At 42.9% G+C, this 20,901-nt stretch overlaps 1 protein-coding gene across 1 annotated transcript in view; it reads left to right on the top strand.

The window, feature by feature from the left end:
• The first annotated feature begins 282 nt into the window (after positions 1 to 282).
• The window catches only part of RTN1 (reticulon 1), a 118,020-nt gene continuing 97,401 nt past the window's right edge, over positions 283 to 20,901 (top strand). Inside the window, exon 1 of the mRNA XM_061462684.1 lies at positions 283 to 821. Within this exon, the coding sequence (XP_061318668.1) occupies positions 632 to 821 (190 nt within the window). The 5' untranslated portion in view covers positions 283 to 631. The remainder of the gene's footprint in view (positions 822 to 20,901) is intronic.

The raw sequence follows: 20,901 nt of genomic DNA, 5'->3' as shown, positions 1-20,901 counted from the left end.
GGAGCAGTGCGGCTTCTTTCACTGCCCAGAAGCAGTGCTGCTTCTTTCACTGGGCTGGGGGACTGGCGGAGAGAGGGGACAATGGGGAGCTTTTAGGCTGCCCTTCTCTGTGGGCTGTCTTTCCCCTCTCCACCAAGCCTGGAGGTGCAGGAGGAACGGGCGCGTTCCCGCGGCGGGCTGCGGCGCTCAGTGGGATTCTCGGGAGAGGATGCAGAGGAGGGGGGTGAGCGCTGCGGGGCGGGGGGGGACGGACCGCGGGAGAGGAGAGGGCGGCGTGTGCCTGCCTGGGAGGGGGCATTTATTCCTTTGGACACACAAGCAGATGCCTACCCTGCTGAAGCAGTTAAACAGAGGAGAGCAGCAGCCATGCTGGCGGATTCCTGCCCTGTGATATGCCAGCCACAGGGTGACGCAAGGGCTGGAAGGCTCCAACTAACAAGCCATTTTCACCTGCGTAATAAGCGTTAGTGGAGATAGAGCAGCAGCAGCAGCAGCGGCTCCGAGCCACCGCAGCCGGCCGGACTCCAGCGCGGCCGCAGCACCGTCCAGCCCTCGGCGGCCACCGCAGCTTTTTCGGTGGCTCCCGCTTCAAGCCTGAGAGCCGGAGACGAGCGGCAGCCTGGCAGGCAGCATGTCAGCCCCGCCGGACCCCCAGGACCTGCTGCTGGCGGGCACTGGGGTGCACTGGGCTGCTGACGGGACGGACCAGTATGCAGCTGGGGCTCCGCTGCGGGATGGAGATGGGGCCCAGCAGCGGGAACAGCTGGTTTTCGGCTCCGCCAGGGAACACCCGCCCGTTGCCATGGCGACTGCATCCCCAGGTAAAAGGCGAGGGGTACCCAGGGATGCTCAACAAAGGGGCCCTGGCAGCAGCAGCTCCTGGTTGTCTCGTTCCGGTCCCTTTCCCGGTTCTTCTCCCAGCCTGGCTGCTTGGAAACATTACTAATGAGTTAGTGAGCAGACGTAGGAAAACAGAAAATAACAAGCAATTGCGGCCTTTGCAAATAATCAGTTTTACTGATGTGGGGGAGGGTGGACGCAGGACCCAGATAAGTTCCCTGAAGCTCTTTGCAGTTTGGCACAGGATATCCAGGTTTATATAGAGGGCGTTTGATTTCACCCGACTTGATAGGGCTCTGTCCTCATTTATTTTACACCTGTAAAAATCTGGAGTGACTGATCTCAAAGGAGTTACTTCAGCTATTCCCCATGCACCTGGAACTCCTGCATGGCCCCTTATGCTATTTCAACATGTAGCTTTTAATGGAGTGCCTATTCTGAAGTGTTTGTATATTTTCTGCATGCTTTTGAGACACGTCCATTCAATCATGGACTTTTGGGTTGGTGTGTTTTCCTCCTTCTCCTTTTTTGGGTGTATTTGACTTACAGTGCATTTAGTTTAGCTAGGGTCTTTTGGTTCTTTGATTTTTGGTTTACCTTTGGGATATATTTGCTTTGCCTTGGTTTAGGGTTCCTTTCTTTAGTGGGTGTGTTAATAGCAAGTATATATCTATTAATGAAACCTAGAAGGCTTCAGCTTCTAGTAGCTCCTGATAGAAATGTTTGGGAGAAAATTACTCTATTTCCATTTTGGTGACACTTCCCTGCTTTCTTTCCCATTGCTTTCCATCAGAGAACCCATATAACCAAATTACCCAGCCCTGGGGAAGCTGATGGATCCCACCTAGATTCCTCTTCAGAGGGAAGTACCTGTTTCCATTATACATCTAGACAGCATTAAACTTGAGAAAGTTGAGGGTCAGGGCTTGGGACGGGAATCAATCTCTGTTATGCAATAGCTGCAGGAGCATTAGGAACTGCGTTTTTGGGCTGAGTCCTTTCTAATCCCCTCCAGTCAATCAGCACAAAGAGTAGCTGGCCAGAAACAACACAGTCTGTGTGACGACGTGTATCATCCTTCTTATGCCCATCTGTATATTTTTTTTTCAGGACCCAAGTGTCTGTTCATGTGTGTGTTCTCAACATGGGTATTTTCCCGGTGCTTTTCTGCTTGCTTGATGCTACTGAGTTCAGTAGTAAAATGGGATCTAATGCTCATCGGCTGATGTGGGAAATGTTCTGCTGTTTTGCAGCTTTGGGCAGAAGGCTAATCTGCTGCTGTACCACTCATTCGCTGATCTGAGTGGTAGGTTGTGAAACGTGACTTTTTACTGGAGAAACAGGCAGATGGCTTGTAATATGGGGCTGTTCTAGGTGTGGGGTTGTGAAGAGGGGCAGGACTTGGGTCTCCAGGTGGGGTTGCCTCAACAGTATAATGACATGAAAACAGGGAAAGGATCTTGTGAGTTTTATTGTTCACTGATGGATAAAAATATGGCCATGCTGAATCTTAGCATACAGGACAAAGAGGGGTGGTCTCTTAAATTGTGTAAATCCCCATTAAGTGGAATGAATGTGATACTGCTTACATTTAATGAAGGCTTCTTCAGGCTTACCCTGATTGGTAGATTCAGGCTTATGGAATGCAGAATGGAAAGGAAAAGAGAAAAGGAAAGGAAAAGGAGATGCAAAGAAAATAATTTTCAGCTTTTGGAATCCTCTGCAACTGCGCTTTAGATACGTTTGTTTGCATGTGTCAAACTGTGGCAAGGTGGAGATAAAATGAGCACTGCAGACCTTCTTTGGTTTTTACTAGCTGTGGATTGACAGACTGTCAAATTAGCATAAGAGTAGTAATGTATTTTAAGCATTTCCCATTTTGTTCTCCCTATTAAATAAAGTAACTGTTACTGGCTGCATGTGTGTCTAGGTGACCATGGCAGACTGAGAAGCATCCCAACCAGTGCAGTCCTGCACATGCAGTCTTCTTTTCTGTTTGTAGCTGCAGCACCTGTATTTCTGTTCCATATTACCTAGACAGCTGCAGCTCCCACTCCCTTCACTGGGGGAAGTAAATAATTTCCCTGTTCTCTCTGTGTCACTAAATATTCTTAAGCTGCTGAATAAGAGATTTGTCATATTGCTGAATATCTAAAACTGTCAAGTATTTCAGAAAACTCTTTAGTTCCCCTGCTCAGAGGCGGATTTCTATGTGTTCCTAAGCTGCAGGAAGGGACTCAGCGTGAGATACCTGACTCCAGCAGCTTACAATGCTGCCATAAACCGCTGTGAACTTATAACATTCCCTATACAATGGTGCACTTGGGGGCACTTTAGATAAGGAAGAATGCATCCAAACAAAAGTGAACTGGACGGTATGTTTTCCAGGTAGTTTCCCAACACATCCCCTATCTTTCTTCACACCTCTCAGACCAGTCTTTATGTGAAAAACACAGTTATGCTCTCTGAGGCAAGAGCAGGGTTTGGAGGCTGAGAGATTCTCCCAGCATGAAAATAAATGGTGGGAAATTTTCACAAGTTGTACAGAATTTTTCTTATTCAACTAAAATTTGCAAATATACCCTGATCTCGGGTTTGGTATTAAGTTTGAAAGCCAGCCAGGGATTGTTGAAAGATTCAGAAATATTTTCAAGCTGGCCACGAGCTCGGATTTGAGCCAAACTGGCTTTGTGTCAAAACCTTGTGAGTCATTGCTGAATGATGAAAAGCAATGGATTTCACTTGCCATTCTTCAAATCAAACAAAATCGACAATGATTTGGACTGCAGAAAAGAATTCCCAACAGGAGTGGAAAACTCGGAGATTTCTCAAGCAAAGTCAGGGCAGTAAAGATCTGCAGATCCCATGTCTGCTTCTCCTCCTGCAGAGCTACAAAAGAGATCAACTCCAGTAGCTTCTGGGCAGGAACACAGCAGTTTCTCTTTCTTTTATACTTGGCCGCTGGATTTTGCTGAAAATGTTTGTCTCCTTCCCAAAGATTCACCCTGGTTCAGAGTGAAAGGAGCTTGCAGGCAGCTCTTGCAAGGACTGGTGTCCTGAAAGGCTGGTGTGCAGTTGCATGTTGGTGAAGAGAGCCCCATGTCACCCAACACACCATCTGGTCACAGATTCTGTTGTTTATTTTTATACAACAGTGATTAAAATTCCTTGAAAACAACTATTTCAAAAAATATTACACAGTCTACTAGGCATTCCCCAAGATAAATACATCTAGTTTCCTTTAGAGAAATGGCAAAATGGAAGAATGGGTTGTACCTCCATGGCACAGATGTGCTTAGGGGAAAATGAGGGGAAAAAGGGCAGGAACTCATACAAATTGTAATTCTCATGTCAGGATCTGGGAAATCGTATGCAGCCCTGTGTATTGGTGGGTATCCATACACTGATTTACAAGCAGCAATGGTATGCCCCTGTATCTGTGTAGCTGAGATTGAGAGCTGCCAGTGAGCCCTGCCTGCTGATACATATGCCAGAATGTTTTTTGTCTTCCAACTGGCCAAAGCAGTCAGGACATCTTGGGTAATACCTGGCCTGTTTTCAACTACCTTCAAAGACAGGATGCAGGTGGGGTCCAAAGGAGAGGTGGCCAGTGCACAGGAGATGGCATTAGAAACTGGAATGTGTCTATGGGGACACAATGAGATGGCAAATATGGCTATGGGAACCCTTCTGGAACAGCAGCCAGGGGATGGTTGGGATCCCCTGGGGGACCTCAGTGAGCACCTATATGGCACATAATGGCACCAATATGGTATGTGCCAGTGAGGCAAGGTGGGAAGGAGGGACTAGAAGCTGCTTGAATGAGGCAGATGAGTTGAGGAACAGTGAAATACCAAATCCCAACAGTGTTTCAAGCTCTGATGGACATAGATGTAGTGCACAAGACTGTGAGTGATCCTGGCTCCTGCTGCTCAGTGACAAGGACAGACTCTCTAGGCACTGTGCATTTAGTAAAGACTTTTTTTCTTTTTTTTTTTTTTTTAAAAAAAAGCCTTTCTAATCCACATGATTTGTAGAGGTTGAGTTTGAAAATGTGCTGTGTACCCACATGCTGTCACCATGAACTAACCCACCAACACCCTGCCAGCAAGCAACTGCAGTGAGGTGCTCATGTCATAACCCTGTGTTTGTACTGGTAAGAATTCACTTATAAATCTCAGTTTCTTGTTTCTCTCCTCTGTCAGAGAGGGTGAGTTACTGGCAGCTTTACACCTCAACATGAAAGAGGTTTTTGATGGTTTTGTTTAGATTGGATATAAGGAGGAAATTCTTTCCTGTTAGGGTGGTGAGGCACTGGAATGGGTTGCCCAGGGAGGTTGTGAATGCTCCATCCCTGGCAGTGTTCAAGACCAGGTTGGACGAGGCCTTGGGTGACATGGTTTAGTGTGAGGTGTCCCTGCCCATGGCAGGGGGGTTGGAACTAGATGATCTTAAGGTCCTTTCCAACCCTAACAATTCTATGATTCTATGGTTTTCAGGCAGCTTGAGAGTCTGTGTTTCACCTGGGTGGAGAGAAGTGGCTATGGACGTGAATATTTGCACTGCTTGGGTTTGGCACTGATGCTTTTTGGGGATGTCAGAGAACAACCAAATGCAGCAGGTTCCCCAAGGCAACTGGCTCAGCTGCTCTTTGTGGCCTTTCCACCCCCTTCCATCTTATTTTAGCAAGAGCTCCCCCTCCCTATGTGTCCATGGCAGTGTACTGCTCGAGCCCATGTGCATTGTAAAGGCCAAGGTCCAAACCCTGATTTTTCAAGTTGCTGTAGAAAAAGTCTCAATAGAGTGTATTTTGTGACCTAAACTCCCAACAGGAGGAGCTCTGCACCAGAGGTACATAAAATCTGGTTTAAAATCTGTGCAGAAATTGAGTTTTCAACTCCATACAGATCAAAATGCAGCTGTTTCCCCACACAGAAGCACTGCACCCCAGGTCTGCCTGCTGTGGGCTTTCACCTCCTGTCCCAGCCAAGGCCTCAGTGCATGTTCCTCATACAGGGAGGGGAACACAGCAGACTTGTACAGTGGTGGCAGATGTAGGACAACTTTTAGACTTTCTCAGGTTCTAGCCCTTTGCCCTGCCAGTGATCTTGGAATTAAAAGCATTTCTGAGCAGTGCTGTTCTGTGTCAGGACCTATATGGGGTGAAGGACTCCCCAACTCTGGCATGTAAAATGCTGTCTTTGGTGCATGTAGGCATCCTCCCTGCATCAGCCTTGCAACCTCCAAATTGGGGAGGGGAATTAGGCTGTAAATGGCAAAATTCCCTTGCTGATTGCAAGCCATAAATGGAGCCTGTCTCTACACTCTCTCTATAGAGAAGTTCCTCTATAGATGTCCTCAAGTGCTTTTGGGAGAAGTGTGTTCAAGGCTAGGCTCAGCAGACGAAGATCAGTACAAACACTGGTGGCTTGGGCTGTCTGCAGCCCTTCTTTGCACAGCTGTGCTGCAGAGGCTGCCTAGGGTGAGGAATTTTGGGCTGTTGGGCCATACAGCCAGTGACTAACAGCACAGGCAGCAAAAAGCTGGGGATGTCTTTCAGATCTGTAACTTCTGCATCTGCGGCTTTGCGGTGTGCATCTGAAGGATGCTTCAGTGGGGTGGGGGATGGCCACAGGGACTGTGTTTGGGAGACAAAAGTGCTGCCAGCACTGGCAGCAAGAGCCTCCTGCCTGGCCCCATGGCCAAAGGCTGTGCCCTAGTGCCCCGAGGCCATAGGGTTCACCCAGTGGCACTCACATGCACACCAGAGACATGGACTGATATTTGCAGAGAAAAAAAACCTCTGAGACAAGAGAAGCACAAAATCCCCAGGGCCTGGGAGCAGGAAGGTTTCCAGCCTGACAAGGCTGCCCCATACATTTGCTTTTTACTGGCTGCAGTTAATAAACCCTTCAATGTCTTTAAAGCTACCAACAGTAAATCAGCTGCAGTTAATAAATTCAGCACTGCTGGAAAATAAAATGTAATTCATGTCCTGAACAGCACAGAAAAGCATCGAGCTGGCATAACTGCTTGTCTGCAGTCACCTCAGCATAGTCACATCTTCTGGCAAGCATCTGCACCAAAGGTGCTCCGTCCTTACCTATACACAGGCAAACACCCTGCTGCAGCACTGCATCTGGGATGTGGAGTCACTGCTACTTGAAGGAGATGTTGGGAATGCTGCAGCTCTTAATGACAAATGTGTTGAAATTATCTCTGAAAAACCAGCTCCCTTTTCTGGTACAAGATCTCATAATAATTGGAGGCTGTATCAAGGGCAGGCATCTCATCACAGCAGTGAAAGAAATATTCAAAGAACTCTTTTAACGGATGTTATTTAAATGCAGATAGAAAAGCCCACTTTTAAGGAATATTAAAGTATAAAGCCAATGCTTACAGGATAACACCTTAATATTTGAGACAGGCTGAAAAGGCCATAATCATTTCCAGCTTAGTCTCACCTGGACACACAATAGAACAAAATAAATAACAACATTATAAGGATTTTCATTTCAAGTTTTCAGTGTTTTTAAATGTTAATTTTCACAGTGCTGTAATGAGATAGATAGGTGCTTTTGCCTCCATTTTTACACACAAGTGACCTGAAGCAATCTGATCTAATGGGTGATAAAGCCAATTTACCCATTATATATCTTTTACTTCATTTATCCGTAAGTTCAGCAAAACACATGATCACCTTTATGCATATGCTTAAGACCATCCTAATATTTTAAAGCAGTTAAGAATGTGCTGATGTTCCGTATAATTAGGATCTGAAATACTTTACTTAAACAAGGAGGACTTAAATAAGTGATTAAGGTGCCCTCTATCTTGAGTCTGGACTTGCAAGTGAGTGCCAAGAGTTTATTCTCACTGTTGAAGGTATGGAGTCTCTTAGAGGAATAGGCTGACCATAAGTCAGAAGTGTCTTAAAAACCAAGAATACTAAAGTGTTCCTGCGTGCTGAATCATGTTAAGTCTACAACAGTGCATGTATTTACTTTCCCTGAATTACAAAAACAACTACAAATAATGCTTCATTACTTGAAACATGGTTTGTTATGTTCTTTTCTTTGGAAAAAAAAACCAATTCCAACAACAATAAAAACAACCAACAAAACCCACCCCAAAACAATAACCAACCTAAGAGAAACAAGAATCCCCAGAATTTTGTAAGCAGCCCAGATCTGCCAGTAAGAGAATATAACATGAAAACCAGACTCAAGGAAATAAATCCTACATTAAAAATGGAAAAGGTTTAGTGTGTACTCAGCCCATTTCAGAGGTACCAACTACTTAGGAGGGAAAGCAAGGCAATTTCCTAAGAAGGCACCCATTGAAATGCCTCCATTCCCTGCTGATGTGTGGACCTGCAGCGCAATACCATGGGTATTTCAGGAACTTTGAGCTTAAATGCACATGCACAAAATAACTAGGTCTTGGGACCAAATCAGGTCTCGAGGCCTAAAGCAGAGCCAGATGTTAGCCCTGAGTATCGTGAGTCAATCCAGGCCACACGGCTGGACTGGCATCCTTTTGTGGGACAGTTTGTGAGGACATGATAAACAGCCCCGTGGGATCTGCCCAAACTTTTCCAGGAGGATTGAGCCATAAGCAGCAAACAGGCATTTGCTGGGGTTGCTGTCCCCAGATCGAGCTTTGCCCTGTTTCCTGTGGGGAAATAAACGGCATGCCCGTGTGCTTTGTGGGAGGGTGCAATGAGCTTTCACAAGTACTATTTCTCCACTGACTACTGATGTACAGGCGGGTCTGAATTCCAATAAATCTTAATTAGGTCTTTCACTGGTGTCCTTAACTTAGAGGCAAAAGAGATGCACTTGCTGCTCATGTGCATAGAAAATGCTTTGCATTTTAGGATATTTTCTTTCTTGTAGACTTCAGCAATAAAGTGCAATGCAACATGCTGGAAATTAAGTGTGCGCTTCAGCTGAACTAGAAGTACACCTGCTCTTTCTGCAGGTGTAGCTGCATGACGTTAACAGTAATCATACGTTACATGCAGACTGGTTGTAATAAAAAGAGAAAAACCTTTTCCCACCCCTTACAAAAGTTAAAAAATGTGTATCCCAATTTTGCTTACTGATTTTTGGTCTTCTGGTTAGCGCTCATCTCTTCTCTTACGATGTACCCTGTTTGCCAGTGTGCTGTTTGGTTGGATTTGTTTTGTTTCCTTTTTATTACAAAGGTTTATATCTTTGGCAAACATAATTGACCACATAGATGCTCCGAACTGCAATATTGCTGAGCACTAAATTTTAGTTGTGACAGTTGGCTTTGATGTGGGTCTGACCTAAAGCTGAGTCTGATTCTTCTGAAGCTTTTGCAGTTCTTTAAATAAATCCTAATGCAGCATTCATGTTGTTGCTGTTTTCTCTACTGCTCTAGCAAAAGTGTCAGCATGGTTGAATATGCAATTGATTTCTCAGAACCTCCTGGTTGTCCTGAAAGTCTGTGTGTATGATCTGTGAATCTCAGACTGTAATTAGATTGTAGGAAAGGTGTTAGGCCCAAAGGCAAATCTCCAAGATGATGTGTGAAAGTCAGGAGAAGTCCCAGAGAAGTCAACCTCCTCTGAACACATTGTTTATGAAAGAAAATAGCATTTTGGATCCTCTGTGAAGTAGCTTTGTTTATCACTTTCATAAAACAGGAATCCTTACGTCAAAATGGATGGTATGTGGCATCTTAGTTACAGGCAAAATAGGCTGCTTACATTGCTGAACAATTTGAAGTAGTTCTTTAGTAGGTGGCATCTAATTCTCTACTTAAAAAGTTTCATGTTTGTTTAATGGGGGTGTGCTGCATACAGGTTTGAAAAGTCAAGCAAGCAAATAACTGGTCATGCACACAGATGTGGAGTCACTCAGTAAAAGCTGGGTTACTTTTACATGGGTGAAATAGGAACTGCCTTTGAAAATGCATACCTATTTCTACTGAAAAAGGACCAAATCTCCTGAAATCTGAACTTTTTTAGAAACTTTCCATCAGACAAAAACATCTTTCCACAACAGATACATGGATTAAAATAATAGTTGAAAAAATAGTGGAATCTTAGAAATCAGCATATATATGTTTTGAAATTATTCCCAAATGAATTCATATATTTCATCTGATTTGGCTGGCAACAGTGTTTAGAAATGTACCTTGTCTACATTTGGTTTTATAGTAGGATATTTATCCCAAATACACATAAATTTCATTTAAAAAACACTAATTCTGCCCTGCAGTGTTCTCTGCTCTATTTTAAAATTGCCATGTCACAAACTTTGGTGTTGATTTTTTTTTTGTGGTTTTTGTTTTTTATAATTTTTTTTTCTCCTACCCTAAAAAATACTGCTGGAGATTACGATGGATCATCTCAGCAGTTATCATAGTAACAGCCAGCTGCCATTTTGGGATTTTTTTTCTTTCCTTCAAAGTCTTCCTGACATTAGCCTTTATAATTCAGTTGCTGTGTGGTAGGTCAGAGCTACAAGAGACCAGCTTGGGTATTTATGCTGTGTGAAATATACACAATCTCCTCTCACTTTGAACATGGCAAGCAGACCATGTATAAACCCTGGAATATTTGGTAGATCTGCCAGGCTGTGAAGATGGCATTTGTAATACTCATCTAGCTATATGTATTTTTACGTGGTTGTCCGTCCTTCTGCCATCCAGACTCTATCCAGAAGCAACCTGAGGGGAGAGGACTGAAGAGAGTGAGAGGAAAATAATTCTTCATTCCCAGTGGAGATTTCAGAGTTTGGGCTTCTTCTCCTTACCCTCCCCCCAGTCCTCTCTGCTGTTGCTTCTGTTGCTTTTTAATGACTCGTTCTTCTAACCTACTTTAAAGCAAGCATCTAGCATGCTAGATGTTTTGCAGATGAATGATACTATCCAATGCATTCCTGCATATCTGCTGTGCAAGTACATTTTCAGCTTCTATTTGATAACCTTACCAGCAAACTTTCTTTTTTTTCTGGAAGCTCGGGATACTAGCATAGTTCTCCAAGTGAGAATAATGCAACCACTGTTGATAAATCAACCTGGGCCTGAGGATGTTTCACCACTTTCACTGCCTCCTTGATTAGCATTATCCTCAGAGGTATAAATTAAAGAGGGAAATATATAATCTGGGAAGCTTTCCAGCATCATCTTTGAAAATGTGAGCTCAATGCTTTGCAGAGATTCCTTTGGTGGAGGAATGCTAACAGCAACGCTGAAGATGGGCTCTGATTGCACCCCAAAGAGTAGGAAGATGCACAGACTAGCTTCATTTCTTTTTCCCTTGTCATCAAGATAATTTCTAATGTGATCTGCACAGGATGAATCTCAAACTGTTTCTACACAGTTCTGTGAACTGGTCCCAGAATTGCAGCTTCAGTCACTCTCTTTTCTACTACTTGGTCTTACTTAGTCTGACATCTGCATAAAATGTTACATGTTTTCCCATCTCAGACTGCAAATAATTGCCTGCAGCTGCTAGCAGTGAGTGGACATGGTCCCTCTGCTCTATCAGTCCAAGCCTGAGCTTCAGCAATATGGATTTGAGGAATTTCTTTTGACTGTTCCTACGAGGTGTCATCACAGCTGGGTGGTAACTCCTGACACCTCCCTGCCCACCAAAGGAACAAAAATGTGCTGCAGAATGTGCTGATTTGCAAAAAATATTTCACAGGGAGGGTTTGATTTTAGCAAAGCTCCAGCTGTGCTAAATGAGCAGAAAAAAGATTTTCCAGCATATCAGCAACATCTTGAAAATCGAAATGCCACATCCTCCAGCACTTTCTTAGGAGTCAGTTATCCCCATCCCCAACCCATAACTCTCTTGGGGTATTTACTAGAAGTAGGAATTTAGCAAGACTGTAGTACTTGGAGCCTTGCTTTCTAACTTCTCTGGCTAGCTCTCTGCCAACATCATCCTTTGCTTTCCAGGAGATGGTGAAAAGCTCAGAACACAAGACTAAGCTGTTTTTCCTTGGGTTGCATTTTGGGCAAGTATAAGGAAGTAGATACCTTTATTTTGCTGATGGGGCAACTGGTGCACAGTGGCATGAAGAGTCTTACAAATAGTCCCCAGCAGGTGCTTGAGCTAGGTCTTGGTCTGCTGAGGCCCAGGCAGTGCCAGTCTGCTTCAAAGGGCTTTCGGCTTCATCACTGGTGACTCAGTTTGTGGGGCCTGTCAGGCTGAGACTCAAAAAATCATTCCTCTCTCCTGAGAAATGTAGGACAGCTATTTTTACTTAGGTGCATGAAGATAGGTTTGGGGTTGTGTTTTTTTTTTTCTGCCTTTTTTTCACTTTTAAATTCATATCAGGATATTTGATTATGTTTTGTAGAGGCATTCACCCTTCCAGCTGAACAACATAGAGGGAATACCCTGTGTTATTTGCTGTCTCTACTGACATTGCTGCATTTGCTGAAGTAACGCGGTTCAACGTTTCCAAACATTTTTCATGTAGAGTTTTCTCTTCCATAGAAAGAGTTTTATGTTTCCCCTTGATTTGAGATGAAAAAAAAAATGAAAATAATATGAATTTTCCCATAGGACACTTTCTTTTGCAGTAGCTCCACTTCCAGCTAAGTCAGGAAACACAAACAACTGCAGTCAGTATGCTTAATTTCAACCCTGCATTTATAACTTATTCTTTGCCATTGCTGTCTGAAGAGCAGTGCAAAACCAGACCTTACTCTCAGCTTGAAAATGCCCATTAAATCTGAGACATAGTGCACTAGCAAGTAGGATTTCTTAGCACCTATTGTATGCACTCAGTGGGATTGTGACCTTGGCTGTCTATCACGGGTGAAAATGAAGTTGCCTCCTGGTCCAGCCCATCTAGTTGCTACTGAACCAAAACACCAAGCAGGTTCCTCTCTGGCAGATTGCTTTGTCACTACTATGGTGAAGAAGGCATGAAGTCAACAGTTCCTCAACCTAGCAGCTCCCCAGTGTCCTTGGATTCAAATAATTACATAGTTACTTGCTTAAAAATGTAAGGATGGGAAAAAAAGCCAGTGAAGACAACAAATCTGTCTCTTTCTTCTTAGGCTGCATACAAGACAACTTCTCTTTTAAATGCTCCCCCCTTCTCACTTTGTTTGAGCAGGAAAGCAATGCAGGCTTCTCCGTGAGTGGGAAGTGAAGTCTTTGTAAATCATCAAGTTCCCTTTCCCAGCCCTGCCCTTGGAGCTGCAATGACAACCTCTTCCTCAGCCTTGCTGTGCTGTGTGTTTTAACCAGCTGTTTGGAAAACAATGGGCTCTTCCTGAAGCTTTCAATGTATTTCAAGCCTATGCAGCTGGATGGCAGTAACTGCAAGAGTATTAAGACCTAAGGCTTTCCAAGAGTCCTCTGCTCCTGCCTTCACCCAGGACCAGGTGCCCCAGGCTTTTGTAGCCTTTAGAAATGAAAAAGCTAGATGTGAGCAAAGCACCATGCTGCTTGCATGGTTACTTGCTCAGGTTTCTAGTCACAACTGCTCTACTGTGCCAGGTGCAAGCCTGTTTCTGAGAAGCTGGGTTAGAGGAGCTGGTTTCTAACTGACAGAAGGTTGAGAGGAAAATGGGTGTTTGCTTCTGGTGCTTGGGGCAACCAACCACTAGAAATGAGCTACAATAAAAGTCAGTGTAGGCACAAGGATAAAATTGTATAAATGGGACAGGAGTGTTCAAGCTGCGGAGAAGAGAAAGTCAAGATGGAGAGAAAAATTAACAGGGAGAAAAAGAAATCTGAACTACTCTCAAGAGTTTGGATTTCTCAAGTGATAGATTTCTATGCAATTTATGGAGATAATTTGACAATGTGATGCTTGTGGTGGTAGGTGATTAAGCCCTTAAACTGCACTTAAACTCAGCAAGTGCCTTTTGGTCCGTTCTGTGTTCATGAGCTTTGGAGGCAGACTAGCATAATGAACTCCATGCTTAGTTCAGTTGGAGCTATCAAGATAATTTATATTAAGAAACCTTTTGAATGCATTTTACTTTTTCAATTATTTATCTCGCTCAACTAGAAGAGCATAAAATCCTCATTCTTCAAGGTAAAGACAAATTTGTTCAGCCATTCACCAAGCAGGTACTACCTGGAGGAGTGCTGTATCCAGTGTGCTCACTTTGCTCTCCAGACCCGTGGAGAGTGGCCAACCTCTCCCAGCTCCTATGTCTTGCACTGGAAAACTACAAGGAAGACCATGAAAACTCAGAATGATCTTGGCCATCTGTAGAAATGGTCTGACTAAATAGGAAGGGGTTCAGTAGGGACAGAGCGTCCCAGCAGGAAGAGCTAACTTCATAAACACTGCAGGGGAAAATACAGATGAGTCCATCAGAGAAAGACTGGGCTGTTGAGGGTCACAAGCCAAATGCAAGCCACCATAGGCTGCAAAGCTTCTACTGTTTTGTTGTTGCTAAACAGCAGACGCTACACTGAGTTATGGCAACGTGGGTCTTGCGTGCGTAATGCAGCAAATGACCTGTGGGGGAGTGCAGTGTCCAGTCTGGAGCACAGTACTTCAGGAGCAATGCAGAAAGTCATGAGGAGAACAACCAGGTTGATCCGATATTTGGGAAACATGATGTAGGAAGGAAGCTTGAAAAATTAGGCTTGTTTAAGCTAAAGGAGAGAAGTGCTCGGGGACAGAACAAGAGCAGACTTTAAATACATGAAAGCCCAAGCAAAAAGGCTGAGTTAACTTGATGTCCAGGTCCATTGTGGGCAGGAATGGATGTGGCTTCAGTTGCAATATAAGAGATTCAGATTAGACATTTGGAAAAAACTTTTGGAGAATGTAGAAATGTAGGATGGAGAAACACATGTTGCTGGGGGTAGGTTGGCTGCAGCTCCATTGCTGGAGGGCTGCATGGGGATTGCAGAGGGGCATTACCTAGATAACATAGGAAACGGTACTGCTGCCTGGGGTGAGTGATGGAGCTAGGTGATGTCTTTCAGGCCTTTCTGGCCCTGTTTGTGGTGAGTCTATAAGCTGGGATGAGGGATGGCAGCAGGATATACACTGATTTCTTCTTTTCCTATCTTGCTTTGATCCCTGTTCTGTTCAAGCCAGCAGCTTCTTCTCTGAAAGCACACCCCAGCCATGAATCACAGAAAAGAAGGACTGGATGATAATTTTGTGTTTCACTGTCCTTTGATGGCTTTTCCTCCCCCCCCCCCCCCCCCCAAGAAAAACCCTCTTTTTGTTTGTTTTGCGGGAAAAACCTGTTTTCCTTGGGAGGTGAATTGACTCCTGCAGAGAAACCTAAACATAGCATTCAATGGCTTTGGTTGGACAACACAGAGCAATCTTCAGTGTAAAAGAGTAATAACAAGGATTTTTAATAAATGAAGGCTTGGCAAGGAGAAATTATAGAAGATGTGCAGTGATAGTTGGAGATTAACAGCATAATGCTTGAATCCAAGGAAGTAGGAAAGGGAAGAAGATACAGCAAATATAGGCTTATTCATAGAATTATAGAATGTTTAGGGTTGAAAAAGATCTTAAGATCATCTAGTTCCAACCCCGCTGCCATGGGCAGGAATGCCTCACACTAGACCGTGTCACTCAAGGCTTTGTCCAGCCTGGCCTTGAACACTGCCAGGGATGAAGCATTTATTCCTTTGAGCTAATTAATGTTGTTAAGAACATTAAGGTAAAAGGAAAATGGGAAAAATGCCTCATTGATTTATAAATGTGGACTGTGAAGACAAATTTGATTGTTTACTTCAGAGATACCAATTGTTTTCTGGCTGGATTTCAGTGAAACCAGCAGTAAAAAAACCACAGTACTATATGGAAATTCCTAGCTGAGCTGGAGAAGGTGGAGGGCAATACAGCCATGGCATGCTGCTTGTTACTCAAAGAACACACAGCTTATGCTGACAGGAATATGCTCAGGCAGCTTGGGAGCTGCTGGTGGGGCTTCTTAGTCACTCTTAGTGTTCATCTTATTAAACACCTTTGTAAAATGTTTGGTACCAAGAGCTAGAGCAGACTAGGGGAGTACTCGAGGAATCGGGGTGAGAGGTGGCTGGAGCATCTTATAGAGGAAGCTGCCTGAGGTGGATAGTCGTAAGATGTAGAAATACACCTCAACACCCTGCAAGGGTGAAAAGACTTGTGTTTATTAAGGTGTATCATTCTCTAGAACGATATGTTATGCCTTTGTATGGGTGCTGGTTCAGCTTCTGCTTTGACCTTAAGATCACAACTGTCATTCTGTGCCATGGGTAACTCTGCCCTGGTTATGTACAGAGTCACCTTTGCCCTCTGATGAAACAGTGAAAGCAATAAGAATGACATCAGAGAAAAAAAAAATTAAATACTTGACACTTGCTTTTGATGTTTTCCAAAACAAAACCACATTTGTTTGAAAACAGTTTTAATTCAATTTAAAAAAAGGAAAAAATCCGGTTTTACTGAAATGATTTTTCCCAGCCAATTCTTTTAACTAAAATTTTCCATCCTCCTCAAAGTATGAGGAAATAATCAATGAAAGTAGTTCTGAGAAACCGAGCACCTCTTCCTGGCTGTGTTAGTATCAATGAGCAAACTGCATTTCCTCGGGCCAACTCATGAGCCAGATTTGGAAATTATTCCCATTATATTTGGGCTCTGTGCGCTGATCATGACTATTTCAAATGTGAGCTGTGCTGCTTAATTGTAACCTCTTACATGAGTCACATGATTATTTAACAAGGATCCTTGATTGGAGAAATGAACAAACACATCTTTTATACATACTTGATTGTGCTAGTTTCAGTGCCTATTTTCTCTTGATGCTGATACATTCATGTTTGTCATTGGTCTTGGCAAACATTTTTTTTGCCAAAAAAATGACTCCTCAAGCACTGATGGAAAATGATATATGGATTTTAGGTAATATAAAATCATTTAAACATGTAATAGAAACAGTGAATCACTGAATTATTTAGATTGGAAAAGACCTTTAAACTCATCAAGTCCAACTGTTAACCTAACACTGCCAAGCCCACTACTAAGCCATGTCCCTAAGTACTATGTTGACATGTCTTTTAAATACCTCCAGGGATGCTGACTCAACCACTTCCACATCATCCCTCTGTACCAAAATACAGAAAATAACAGTAAGATTCACTTGTGCTATACACTTGGGTGGCAGCACTGTGTCCAGCTGTGGAAATTTTATTAGGTGAAGTCAGAACCAGCTTCAGGAAGGCCAATTTGATTGCTTCCTTAGCTCTGCTGTAAGTTGGAGGCTTGGGGTTTATTTTGCATTTGTTCTATGTTTAGGTTTCTCCTGGGTGCTAGGGTGGCTGTAATTCTCACCTCAGAGCAAGAGTAGGTCTTGCAGCTCCAATGCAGCTGCTCCAGTGCTACATCTTCTGCTTCTATGGGTCTCATCCTGTGTGCAGCATTAATGGGGAATCACAAGGTCCACAAAAGATCACTGTGTGAGGAGACTGGTTCTTTTACCATTTGTGGTACACTGCTTGTTGCAAACATTTTTCGTACTAGTTTGTTTATTAAGTTTTGGGAAAAAAGAATAAATTTTCTGAAGATCTAAATCATTCAGCTACAACAGAGTTCTGAAGAGCCTTCTCTGAAACACTTTTTCATTGGATTTAAAGCTCTGTTTCATGAATATAAAACATAATGTATGTGATCTTCCTTCTATTCAGCAGCAAAGGCTGCTGCTGACAGAAGACAAAGTCAGTGAGCTGCCTGGATTGAAATACAATCTTCATTTTTCACACTGTAAAGGTCAGTACAGCTGCAACAGTACAGGAGGCCTGACATGTCTTATTCCTGAGGTTAAAGATTTTTTTTAATATGGTACAAAGGTGAGAGTTTATCTGTTTGGAAAGTGTCCCCACATGTTCAACACACTCATCTCCTGTCCCAGCAGAGATTCCACCAAACATTTATGATTATTTCTCAGTTCAAGAGATGGTGTAAATTCATCTTGGTGGCATGGATATTTCCAAAATTCCTTGGTCTATGTGTTGGTTTAAACTGTTAGCAAGGTGTCCTTTAAAACACCACTGCCAAATCAGCCACGATCTCTTGAACCACAAGCACAATTAGAGGCAAATTCTCTCCAAAAGCACAATACTATTTGTTGAATAGATTCCACTCACTGACCAAAAGAATGACAGATTAAGTAAGAAAAAAGGGAAAGAAATAGCAGGCTTGGTAATTTGAAGATGAGCATGGATAAACAAGAGGGGATTGTGAAAGTCCTTTGAGTATGCAGAAGACACATTTGAGAAGAAAAAATGGAGAATGTTTAGAAAAACATCTGGAAAGAGCGGTGCCAGATGGTTGTTTCCTTTTTGATCGGACTAGTATTTTTCTTATAAAATATGAAGACCAAATTTTCATGTTTGTCAATATTTACAAATCTAGGTCTGTATGTGAGGAGGAAAATAAGGTCTCAAATAGAACTCTGTGCATGCTTAAAATGAGCTCAATATTCTGTGCTTTGCTGACTCAACCAAAATGCCCTGAGATTTTTAAGTGCTGGGAACGCCTAACTCCTTTTCCAATTGCTGGCATCTAAGAATGCTACTCCCCTATTACAGAAAGGATTTTATTTAGAGGGGCAAACTCCAGGCACACATGATTAGAAAATTCATATTCCCACTGCAGCAAAATCTTGCTGAGCTAATGGCAGGGTGACATTGACTGGAATCAGTTTTCTCAGTTTCTGCTTGTTGCTGGTGGTGCTGTTACTGCTTGAGAGATCTGGGACCCTTGCAGAGCAAGAAGAAGCTCAAAGAAACGAATTGTAAAGAAAAGAAAGAGCGTATGAAAATTGTCCTGCACTGAATATTTCATTATTAAATGTTTTCAACTGCAAATGTACACTTCCCTCCATCAACCACTATGATAAGCTGAGAACAAAATAAAATTTTTAAATAGCTCCCTAGACTTTTGTTACATGGCTTTGGAGTAGCATTATTTTCCACACTTGTAAGGGAACATAATAATATGTCTATATAACATAATATGTATATAATAATAAAATAACATGATAATATGCATAAGTTATATATTTATGTATTTATTAATTTATATAATCTTGAATAGCTACAATAAGCAATTAATATATTTTCTACCTAATGTTTGGGATTTCTTTCACAGATCTTAAACTTATGTTTATAAGACATACCATTGAAGTGGTGTTGAACTGTGGGTATTTTTTAGTTCGAGTTTGAAATTCAAATACCAGGGTTTGAGTGAGAGTAATAGTATCATTATCCCATGGGCTAAAAACATGATTTCTGAGGAATTTGGAGAAGGTCTTATGGCATTTTCCACCTGGAGATCTCAGGAGGGTATCCTGAGGATGCTCCAATAAAGCATCACCAGCTAATTCTCCCATGCAGCTGTACATCGCCTTGTGCAGCTACCACATTTCAGAGATCCCCAGGTGCAACACCACCCACTGAGAGCTTCATATTTCAGGGACATGGGGAAAGGATGTGGCACAATTGTGGGTGCAAGATACCTAATAGGGCTCCAGGCTCTGCTGTCCTGTTCCAGTCCTGAGTCACTCTCCTCATCCCATGCCTGGTCCTGCTCTGTGGCATGTCCCTGGTCTCATGTGGATCACTGAAAGAAAGCCAAAAATCTATGTTACGGGGCACTTTTTAGTGTTTTTCTTAGAATTTTACTTGAATTCATTAATTTAAAATTAACTAGGATTTTGCTAGCATGATCTGCATAATGCATTTGTTCATGCAAATACACATGTACATTGCAAACACGTGGTGCGATTGTTTTGTCAGAATTATGTGCAAAGGTTCTGGTGTCAGCGAATAGAACTGGAGTCAGCAGTTTGGGCTGTATTAGCAAGAGCAAAACTGGCAAGTTGAGAGGAGAAAGTATTCCATGGGTAGATAGAAGAAAAAAATGGGGCAACTTGAGCTTGCTTTGAAATAGCCCTGCTTTGAGCAAGGGTTGAACTGGAGACCTTCAGAGGTCCCTTCAAGGCTGGTTTTTTCTATGATTCTGTGACTTAAGGCTCAGCTGTATCACCTTTTTCTCTGTTGAGCTTCTACCTCCCACTTCCACCTGTTCTCCCATTAGAAATATAAAGGTAATTAGGGCTATTTTAAAAGTTGGCTCCCCGCCCTGGAAGCACTTCTGCACCAACAAAGGGCTTGGGTTGCTTCTCAAGTCCAGCTTGGTGTCTTGTTCTGCTGAGTATGTCCCTTCTCTTTTTCTGGTTCACAGACTGAATTAATGAATTAAAACCACTTGTATTTCTGCAGGTCTGAGACAAGGAATTTTCAGCTTCCTCAGGAAAACAAAAACCAAGCAAAAGGTTGTTTTTATTAAATCCCAGGTGTTCAAGTCTCTCCCCACCAATTCCTTTCATTTCACTTTGGAAATTTACTATTTTTATGAATAGTCAGCTTTGGCAAAAGATACAGCTTGAACATAAACAAATTGCAGTCCAGTTTGCCACAACCACTGTGCAGTAAATGCAAGGCTTTACAAGAAAATCTTTATTTTCTTAGCTAAACCATTGGATGAATTTGACAGAAACTTCCAAACAGTGAGGTCAGTCAAGTGATCTATTAAGTCTATTAAGTGAGCTGACAAGCCCCAGAATCTCACCCACCTTCAGTTCTGGCACTGTGGCAGGAAGATCCCGTGTCTCGTGTTTGTGCTGTAAACTCCATTCTTTAACAGAGTAAAGCAGAGGTTTGCACTGGTGAAGGTACTGCTGGTTTAAAGGAGGGCTAAGGTGGCATGGAGATTTTTTTCTTGTTTTATAGGAGTTAAAAGCTAGACTGAAACTAAAGAGAAAGGTGAAGGTGCAGTGATGAGATTTCTGTGAGGCAATTTGACCAGGCAACTGAAATGAGGACAGCCACCCATTTTCCCACATGCTAACATTTTCACATGAATGTTTTTTTCCTTTCTCCCTCTTTTCCCCATCCTCAGAGATGAGTAATGGCTGCTTCTTGGAGCTGGCACTCTTTGCCAGCAGCATTTTGTGCAGATGGGAGGTGATAATAGAATAAGGGCAAGGTAGTGACAAAAGTGCTGATGTTTGCTCATGTGCAGTGTT

The sequence above is a fragment of the Pezoporus flaviventris genome, unplaced genomic scaffold (assembly GCF_033815535.1).
Source record: "Pezoporus flaviventris isolate CSIRO_AGI_PZ_B2104156 unplaced genomic scaffold, CSIRO_AGI_Pfla_v1 ptg000035l, whole genome shotgun sequence".
Classification (NCBI taxonomy): Eukaryota; Metazoa; Chordata; class Aves; order Psittaciformes; family Psittacidae; genus Pezoporus; species Pezoporus flaviventris.
This window is presented reverse-complemented; position numbering and strand designations above follow the sequence as displayed.